This window comes from Adiantum capillus-veneris, chromosome 5 (genome assembly GCF_014529385.1).
Source record: "Adiantum capillus-veneris isolate H3 chromosome 5, ASM1452938v2, whole genome shotgun sequence".
Lineage (NCBI taxonomy): Eukaryota > Viridiplantae > Streptophyta > Polypodiopsida > Polypodiales > Pteridaceae > Adiantum > Adiantum capillus-veneris.
Window position 1 is genome coordinate 33,793,985 of NC_140935.1, and position 10,659 is coordinate 33,804,643.

The 10,659-nt window shown below is 40.9% G+C and overlaps 1 protein-coding gene and 1 pseudogene across 2 annotated transcripts; both read right to left on the minus strand.

The window, feature by feature from the left end:
• Positions 1–432: 432 nt before the first annotated feature.
• On the minus strand, positions 433–2,272 carry LOC147457117 (uncharacterized). 2 transcript variants are annotated; one of them, XM_086512121.1, is made up of 3 exons: positions 2,113–2,272; positions 1,840–1,904; positions 433–858 (listed from the first exon to the last, which is right to left on the minus strand). In XM_086512121.1, exons 1-3 carry the CDS (start codon positions 2,165–2,167, stop codon positions 547–549), a joined length of 432 nt encoding a protein of 143 aa, XP_086368247.1. In that variant the 5' UTR covers positions 2,168–2,272; the 3' UTR covers positions 433–546. The 2 variants fall into 2 exon arrangements, with proteins under 2 accessions (XP_086368247.1, XP_086368248.1); XM_086512122.1 differs by having other exon boundaries at positions 2,046–2,119.
• A 5,351-nt stretch (positions 2,273–7,623) lies between these two features.
• LOC147457118 (uncharacterized) lies at positions 7,624–8,694 on the minus strand (annotated as a pseudogene).
• Positions 8,695–10,659: the final 1,965 nt, after the last annotated feature.

The following is a 10,659-nucleotide window of genomic DNA, read 5'->3' on the forward strand; positions in this document are numbered from 1 at the left end:
TGAATTTATTCTCCTTGGAAAAACAACAACGAAGAGTTTGGTGTCTAAAATTGTATTGTTATGCACACGATTGTCCGTGCATAAACGTGTGAAAGCTGACACAAAACAAAGGACTGTCGTTTAGCAACCAATGATGACGAGGAGTGAAAAACGGACTCTGCCATTTTTGGTAGAGTGGGCTTGGGGAAGGGATTGTTGGGTAGAAAGGACAGCTGGCCAAAGCTTCAACAAAGACTGTCCTTCGTGCGAGACCTAAAATTAAAATTAAAATGTCCTTAAAAGAGAAGAGAACGAACAAATTAGCTTTGCCACGTGGCACTAATCAAACCAACTTTAACCAGTGGTCCTCTGGTGCTCTCAAGAGTTCAAGACTTTACTAAGACCTTATGGAGGCCAAAAACAAAGACACTTACTCTATGGAACACATGGGTCTAAGGTAATGAGATTCACTTGCAAAGAAGAAAATCTCTCTCTCTCTCTCTCTCTCTCTCTCTCTCTCTCTCTCTCTATAGGAGTAAACATATATGTGCCAAAATAAAGAGTTTTCTAAGGAGAGGCGGGGCAAGAAAGACAGTTGCAGGCCGAAGGGGAGAGGGAGCAGAGGCCAAAGGGCTCGTTGGGGGCATTGCACACGATGGAGAAGCAGCAGCCCACTAAGGAGCACACCGTTTGGGTGCTATCACAACACTTGCAGAGCGAGCACACACCGAACGCCGATGACAACCACCGCCGCCTCCTCCATCTCTCGCCACCGCCGCCACCTCCCTCTTGCACCATCCATGGCTTGCTCTCTTGCACCACCGGATATAAGACTACCTCTGTGCCATTGTCCAGCCTCACTGCACTCCCTTTAGGGCCCTGTCATCATCACATTCCAACCCCACGTTAGTATTGCAACCCTCTCACAAGAAGATTTAGAAATTTTCTCATGTAGGAAAACCGAGTCTTTCTCAGTGTTTTTCATACAATGCATAACATCATGAGCTTCTTCTCGAGAGGCACCGCATACCTAGCTAGGTATGGGGCCTTCCTCACAGAAGCTCATGATGTTGAGGTAAGTCACAATGTGGGAAATATTGTGAGAATTTGTCCAAAACTTCTTGTGAATTGTGGCCACTAGTATTCATAATTTGTTGTGTATGCCAAGAAAGAAATCGCACGAAATTCTAATCATCAATAGTAAGGTAAGTAACTGCTAGCTATTATGACCCTTTCTGACTGCCGAAAAATGTTAACTTCTATTTTTTTCCCTATTTTTACATCATTTTTCTCAAATCCTAATAGCTTTAAGCACTTCTAATCGCCATTCTTTTTTTCTATCTTTACACTATTTTTCTCAAAATCTAGGTGGGATTTTTCCTTTTTCGCTTGTTCTTAACTGGCAATCAAGCTTACAACGGCACGATTTGTAAGCTGAGACACACTTTTGCCAAACAATGTAAGCTACATATACTTTTGGGGACAGTCCTTATTCCGACATACACAAGCCCCCTTCAAGATGATGCTCCATGAATAATCTTTTGCAAAACAGACTAAATTTTCACTTGTTCACACTAATTTTACTCAAACTCAAAGCCTAGCTTTTCTTCTTGGGCTCCTCTCGAGGAGCCCAAGAGTGCTTTTGAAAAAAACTTTCAAACCATCTTCTGCCCCATGGACAGAACTATCTTGTTCAGAAAAATAGGAAAAGATCCCCCTTTCTTGCTCAAAAAATTAATAAGCAATGGATTCATCACTTTTGTTGCACCATGTGATTTTTATGCTCTACTCCATAGACCTATCTCATGAATCATTACTCCATAGAAACTTTGGAAATCTATACTACACTCCATTCCATACCTTATATGTAATGTAGTCATGTGTGTCCTCTTTCTCCGGGCTACTGAAAGCGAGCCGAAAAATAGCTGCAAGAAAAGATAAAGTCATAAGCATTGAATAATCCCATTAAGTACATTACAAACACTAAATACTCCTATAAACTCCGAGAAAATTATCAAGCATTCCATAATCCTGTATCATTAAGGTAGTCCATGGTAATCACAGACACAAACACTGGGTAATTGGCCATGTCTGTAAAGTCGAAAAAGGCATGTGAAAGAAGGTTGCAATCACCTTGATGAAAGAGAAGAAGAAAGATAACCAAGAGGTTCAAAAATGTCATCTCCATGTGCAAGAGGATTGAAAGTGCTTCTTGTAGCAAGTGATAAAAGGTGTTTGCTTGCTTGAATAGTGCCTTCCAAAAGTCTACACTAAGGATGTCCAAAAGGCAAGTGCTTCTTTTTCTTCTCCACTACCAAGCTTTGTTTGCTATTCACCAAAAGCACCGCTTGTGTGGTGAGGGTCTCTTGAAAGCAATTGGAAAGAAACTTCTAATGATAAGTTACATCGCCATCGTATCATTTCTTATCAGTGGCTTTGGAATCCCACTCTGGAGGGTCTCTTCGCTTTCACAATCCAACAATAGTTGCTCCCATCATATTTGTGCGCTATCTTTTAATCATTTGTGCCTACACAGTTCCTTGGGAGGTAAGGAAAGAAGGCCTAGTGGATAACATCTCACACTTTCAAAGCATTGCACTTATGCACCTTCTTTTCGACGAGTAAAAGGTAGATTGGCTTTCAAAAAAGGTCAAAAAAGTGTCCATGAGCAATTGCCACATGTATGGGTGTACGAAAGCGCGCACGCGTGCGCGTACACACACAAGGGTAGTCTCAGGACTAAGTGGCACGGGCATGGGAGGGTGGGATCTTCGACGGGAGCATTGTGGGTCGTAGATCTCAAATGCGGATACCCTAAATTACTTTTGTAATCTATGGTAAAAAATAATCTAAGGTACCTCCATTTTGGGGTGTCAGGTTCGAACCCGGGACATCACGCATGAGAGGCGCCTACCTTAACCACTACGCCATGCATGCATTGTGAAACGTGGGGGTCCTAATTTACTTAAAACATGTAAATTAAGAATGGACGCTGAAAATAAATTAAAGTACCCTACATTACTTTTTATAATAAAAAATAATTTAAGATACCTTAATTTACTTTCGATGTCGCCACTGAGATCTACGATTCACAATGTCCCCGTCGTAGATCCCACCCTCCCATGCCACTTAGTCCTCAGGGAGGGGTAGTGCTCAAAGAAAACATTGACAACCTAGGCAAGACATTGAAGGTAAATTGACTAGTGCAATATTTACAAGTGCCTCTTGTGGGGCCCTATTCCTACTCATTGTGCATCCCACAATGAGCACCACCCTCCTCTCATGGATGAATGCTAGTGACCAAAAAGCCTCATTCCACTTTCAAGCTTATGATAGATTAGAAAAAAAAAGGCATCTCCTACAATTGATTGCATAATCCAGGGTTTTTGACTTTTGCAACTTAGTACTCACATGTACGAATCATATATTGGAATCTTTGCCATGAACACTCACAAAAAGGTTGAAGAAGGCGAAGAAGAAGAAGAAGAAGTGCAGAGGGAAGAGACCAAACCACAAACAAGGGATCTTGACCCCAAAAAAAAGAGAATTAATTAACACGTAAGAGTTTACATTATAGGGGACTTTCTTGCCCATAATTTCTCTTTCTTTTTTTTTTGTCGTCTTGCTTGCAAGAGCTAGTTTTACGGGATTGCGCCCATTCACCCACATCTCATATGCATGTTCTCCTAGCGCACACGCTCATATGAAGTGAATCCCACATTGCATATGTCACCCCCACCCCATAAAATTAGAGATTGACCCATCTGTTGTAAGACAAACTCTAAAAGAAAAAGGCTTGATTAGTGAATAAGCTAGAAAGTACTCATTAGAAAGGCAAAGTGTAAAACTTAAACAAAGAGATTTTGAATGAAAAGCATTTTTTGAGAGTCCTTTCACAAAAATCTACTCATTTCCCAAAGTGTTTGCCTACTTGTGAAGCTCATTGAGGACTCTCTCTCTCTCTCTCTCTCTCTCTCTCTCTCCACATACCTGCACACCCACATACACAGAGGTGAACTTTACAACGAACACCTCGTATCTTCGATAAAAGTAGGGAGAGGGTTCTACATTGGCCCTGCCTCCTAATGGAACAAGAAGCAAGATTACTACATATTACAAGGAATTAATGTAGGAGGTGGCATTTGTGTGGTGTACACTAGGTACTCAATATGTTGATTTTACACACAGATAGCTGGTTGTTCTCTAATGAATAAAAGATTTAAAAAAATTGGTGATGTCCTCAAATTGTGCACAACTTGCTATGGTGATAGAATCTAGATCATGAATAGTTGCCAAGCGACCAACTCATTCCGTTTTGGAAATCATGGGAGTGAGGTTAAGCTCTTGGAAGGAACCTAGGATTCAAAGACAACCAATTATTTGCAATGTCGCCAAGACGTCCTCAACAAGAGGAAGAAGACCTACTACAAGGTGGAAGCACGACAACTTTTACCAAATAGCATGTCCATGGATATTTCTAGATGACACGTGCTATTTTCCTTTTCCCTTATTTGAAAAGACAACTTTCCATAGTTATATAGGCAACAATTACTATCCACACGACTCCCTCTCACATCTTTAGCTGCTGAGAGTATAGCAAGTGCAAGAGTTATGCAAGGCTACCAATGTTGAAGAAGAATCAAAGAACACATTTATCTATGAGATAGTGAAGTACTTCAATGATAGGACCCAAAGCATGGAGAAGAAAGTTAAGCGTGAGAGCCTTTATTGGATTTTGGAACATCCAACAATGCTTGGACTACTTGATAAAACCTTGTGGGAGGAGCAAGAAGTGCAAGCAACTCTACTAGCTAATGTCCACATAATATTGGCAATTGTTAAGAAACCCTCAAACAAAGATGAGTTGTTTCTTAAGAAAAGTACTTTGGCAATGCTGATGAACTCATCTCAAGACTTTCCTATGGCCAAGTGGAAAGGGTATCTAGCTTTGTAAGTCATCCTTGTGCAGGGCAAGGTCTAGTGTCCAAGCTACCTTAGATCGTTGTTCTGGCTTATTCTCATAAGAAAATCATGAACATCTTCTTCTAAATTCCCAAAGAAGATTGGAATGTCCTCAACGGGATGGAGTGTCATGGTAGTCTCTCAATGCTAGACCCACAAAAAGGTTAGTTCAAAATAATTATCTTTTCTCATGACATGCAACTAACATAAATTCTAGATTCTTATGTGAAATTCTTTTTTCCTATTTTATGTTATGCTAATCCATAACATATTCTGCTAAGTTGCACTAGAACAAGATGAAGACATGAACATCAAAGGATTTGTGATAGTCAACAAGAGGTAGGATGTCAGGGTTAGGTGATGCAATAATTTTTCTACTCTTTGAGCACCAAAAATGTGAAACCATTTTTTGTTGAAAATGGATCTTCCTACTAATTACAACATTTATTCTAATGTCTTAATGTCTGGAGTGAAATGGAAGAGTGTAGAGTGAAATAGAAGGGGGAAATCTCTATGCTTAGACCATTATCCATGAGCTATGTATGCATTAATGCTTAAAATAGAACAAAAATATATATGTCTAAACTAAGGTCGTATCTAATGAGAGGCAAAATAAAAGGATCTACTAAAGAGTTTATTTTGGCCAACCTAAGAGGACCTAAAATTCTATAAATTACACGTTGAAATTGCAACTTAGTACTACCAATAATATGCACCTTTTGCCTTGTAATGGGAACAAATGGGTCATACAAGTTTTTGTGATTCATAGAATCTACTTGATTATGCTAAAAGCCAAGCATTCATACAATATGCAACAACAAGGGGTCCTCAGTGAGGGCACCAAAATTGACGTCGTCCGGGGGTGGGCAACAAGGAGAGTGGCCTCTAAGCACCCTTCAAGGCTCCCGTGCTACTCAATTGGGTTGGGGTTTCAAAAAACAACAAACACACACACACAAATCCACAACCAAAACTTGTACAAATTTGGGACACCACCTAGTTTTGGATGCAAACTAGGACGTAGAGAGAGAGAGAGAGAGAGAGAGAGAGAGAGAGAGAGAGAGAGAGAGAGAGCGCTCAGGTTGCTTTGAAATGTAACGACTATGATTTGGATCACTTTTCAGGTCTTTACCATCAAATTTTGAGAAGTTCAGAGTTATGGTCATTTTTGCCAAAATATGGTTTTCAACAATTTTTGCCCTGATCTTTCAATCCAAATTTGATGGTGATAGTTTCTACTTAACCTACTCCTAAGTACTGTAAGGAAACATGAAACAAAAACAAACAAAATGGTACAAAATAAATTCAAAACAAGAAACAGTTTAGCACTCTGAAAGCAACAAGAATTGAAGAATGAAATGCTTTTGGCTATCTCACTCATAACCCTTTTTACCTCTTGAGAATATATATCAACTTCTAGACTCTACCAAAAGCACTAAAGCCCATGTCTAGCTGCTTCACTGATAAGGTGTAAATGGAATGGAAAGACAAACGTTCTTTGAAAAAGAGCGCTCTAACTATGCACTAGATTACTCACCACCTAAGGATTATTATCCCCAACAGCGGTGTCAATGTTAGCGGGTCGCCGCGTCGGATGTCTGTAGCATAGCTATCTGGCACTAACATAATGTCAATACTCAGGGAAGTGACTTAGATGGGGCACGGAGACTTTTGAAGTTGTCAACCTCAAGACGTGAACCTAACAAGCAAACACACCAACTCAACAAGAAAACCACCACTCAATGCTCAAGAAAGTGTGCCTATGTCCTTTCTCACTCCTCTAGGTCATCACACCATTTTGACACTCGAACAAACTCAAAATGCAATGAAACTTTAGGAGGAGGTCTAGGACACCTAGACACTATCCTACCAACTATGGTCACAATCCCAAAAGGTACCAAAATCACAATCCATCATGAAAAAGGTCTTGAAAATTGTAACAAGTCAGACCAGAAAGGTCACCCTATGGTCTAGGGATACTCTCCTATGGTCAAAGCGCCAAAAAAAGTGGTTTAAGCATTCAATTCTGATGATTAGGCTCACTAATGCGTAGTTGCAAACCTCAACAAAAGTGAAAATTCTTACACTTGAATGAAAGAGCAAAGAAAAAGGAACATAATGCAAGTTTCAAAATCAGAAACGGATTACCCAATCATTAGAAAATTTGATTATAATTTGGAGCTTCATAGATGCTTGAGCGTACATACAACAAAGCTCTTTCTTCTTCTAAAGATAAGCCTCCTCCACATTAAGGTTATTGACCTTATACCTAGGGATTTCCAAATGGTCAATGGCCAACTCACACGAGCCTTTACAAGTATCATGACATATTACAACTTAGGGAGCTGACCTGCTACTTTGAAATCAGGATTTACAAAGAGTATCACTACACTAGCTTAAAAAAATATTAGAGTACAAATGTAATGTTTGGCTACGTGTCCGACAAGGTGGGCGCCTGTTCGATCAATCCGCTAACAATAACCATAAAGTGGTGAATGCAAACCTTCTTGCATATCCTATGCCACATACGATATCCAACCTCATCACCTAGTACCATCAACCCCAAATCCATAGAATCGCCTTCTTTGACGGATTTACCGGTACATGTGGAGCCAAATTGCCCAGACAATGCTTCGCGCATGTACGTTTCTTTGTTTTTCTCTTCATGTATGTCCTCTACTATCAAATCATCACACAAAGAAGAGAGGAACTCATCACATACCTCCTCGTCAAGTAGGAGAGAATCATCGATGACCTCTTTGCCATAATCTGACTCTTTATGTATATCTTTGCCTTCATGCTAATGTGAGGAGGCTTACCCACCCCCTTTGTCTTGGACATCATTTTCTTTGCCTTGATTTCTCGAGGATCTTTGATCTTTGTATCTGCTTCAAAAATTAGAGCCTCTGACACTTGCATGGGTGGCTTAATCTCCTCTACCACATGATGATCTTCTCCCTCTATCAATACATGAGAATCCAGTGCATCTGTTGTCCCCTCTTTGTGTATATCCTCATTTACAAATATTTCATCCTCATTGATGAGATCCTCCTTCTCAGGCATAGATGTATAACACATAGGGAGCACCAATGAAACACAATATGGAATAGAGCTTACCCATGGAGAACTTGCAACCACTGCATGTCGACAATTGTGAATGGCTTCTACATGCACTGCATCTTGCAAGGTTGTCCAAACAAAATCATAATCACTAGGCTTAAGCTACCCCTTTCCAACTTCTTATTCACTTTTCTACTCTTCACTTTGGCAATGTACACTGCATTTGCATAGGCCTCTGCACCAGAAAACTACACCTTTTCTCGAATCTTGGGATGTAAGCACTCCAAAAATCTCTCTAATTTGAAGTAGTCGTTGCCTCGGGACTATGTAGCAACTTCTAATTGTTGCCAAATATCTTCAAATTGCTTTGAAAAGGTTGCAAACTCACCACTTACATCTTGCTTCAAGACCTTCAAATTTGCATCCAATTTTGTAGGCAAAATACTCTGCTCGAAGTCTTGGATAAATCAAGTTTGAACCACCTTCTATGGCTGCCAATCGAGAGCTTCCAATCCTCAAACCAAGCTTTGGCCTTCCCTCACATCACCAGTTGTACAGCCCTTGACTTGGCTTTGTCAGTCACCATCCACATTGACAACATCCAGAGCTCCACATCTGACATCCAATCTTCAGTATCTTGTTCACCAGAGAGCACTTTCCACAATCTGGCACCATGTTATAGAACCATGCCATCCCTCGAGCAATTAGCATGAATCTATGTGGGGGCACCACAAGATGGAAAGGGGAAAACACCCAACACACAATATGATTGCCTCTCTATAGCCCAGTGATTCCATAACACCCCTATCCCTTAATAATCACACACCCAAACTCCCAATCTGTAGATGACTACTACCCTTGCCTGAACCCGACCAACCCTAATGGCATACAATAAACCACCAAGCATGTCAACATGGATTCACCCTTAGACTCTTGAGAGCACCCTCATCCATAGATACACAATCCCATATTTGACAATACCCACAATCACTTTAAAAAACCTTGGCATACATCGCCGTTAAATAGGGAGCACCTACAAACTTGACCTATCCAAGCTTTATACCCTTTTTACCCCCCTCATGCACACAAAGACCACTCAGATACATGACACACACATAGGATGAGAGAAAACAAGAAAATGGTAATGTTTGCACAAGTAGTAAAGGTATGGAGACTATGACAGTTCTGATTCGACTAGTTTCAAGAGAGTACAGTAATGGAATTGTACAAAAGATGTACTCCTTAGTGTAGCATTTGATGATATCATGATGGAATATGAGCGAGAGGGTGTGTACTGCTACCCTCCTCTTGTCAGTGCTAAGAACTCATGCAACAGTGACCCTTTTCATTTGTTGTCTTCAAGACTCCTTCTCTTGCAACAAGTGGCCCTTCACCACCTTTCAGTTTCTTTATTTGCCCTTGATGACCCCAACTACCTTCTGCAAAACAACATCCCTCTCTCCTTCTGCGGGTTGTTCAGGTTGCTCACATTCTCTCTGTATATCTCCTACACAATAGCCCCCTCTATCATGCAACTTTCACTTCCTTATATTGTTCACGGTTTGCCTCCTTCTGTAGCGCCATCTCCAGTTGTTCGTCCTTCTCCTGCGGTGGCCACTTTTCACAACATCCCATTTTTGTCCTTCACTTGACCTTGCAACCTATGACTCCCCTTACCTCCATGTCTCGATGCTTACGGCCAACCAATTGCACCCTCTAAGGCCCTTCATCTTACACCATTCATGGCACCCCTTCCTTTGCAACCCCAAGGTGCTCACGGGACCCTCTTGCTTGATTATTGTAGCACCACCACCTTTATCTATTATGTCACATGGCCTCCACAGATCCCCCGCTATCAACCACCCCCTTGGTTATGCAACTCCCTCTTTCAATATCTGCATGCCTCCTATGGCGACTGCAATATCCATGTTTTTTGTGGTTCTCTCATACAGTTCCTTCTCTACTCGAATCTCACGTGATCAATAGTCACCCACAGTGCTTTGGAGTAGCACCCACCCTTCATCAATCCCCCATGCAGCTCTTGATTTTTTCTGTATCTCTCCAGTATTGTATGGTTTGCACCACCCTTAGCTGGAAAAATAAGGTCCACTATTTTTAAGAAAATCTCAACTTGGCCTTGTTTCACACCACTGCATTTCCCATAGTAGGAAAAAATCCTGCTTAACTTCACACTACACTCCCTTTGTTGATGACCTTGCCTTCACAACCACACCATGCAAAACTCTGATCCTCCACCATCCAAGTAGGAGAAAACTTTCTCTTTAACCTCTTTTCTTGCATTCAACTACACGTCCCTAAGATCCACAATCAAACTTTAGCAATTTGATCCTCGAAGAGGTCACATGTCCACTGCCAAATCAAATGGGACTTGCATATGAGCATATATCCATAGAGAGCACCACATCCAAAGCTTCACACTCATTTGTGAATATAGTTGGTTTCATAAAGAGGACTTTCAGAGAGAAAAACCTCCAAGAATAGCACGATCATCATGACCATCTTCGATTTTGAGCTCAATATGATGCTTGATTGGTGAACAACCATGCACCTTCTCTCAAGCACATAAACAACCTTGACACTTCTAATCTCTGTCACCAATTCAACATATATACCACAACTATATGGCCTTTAAGCTTC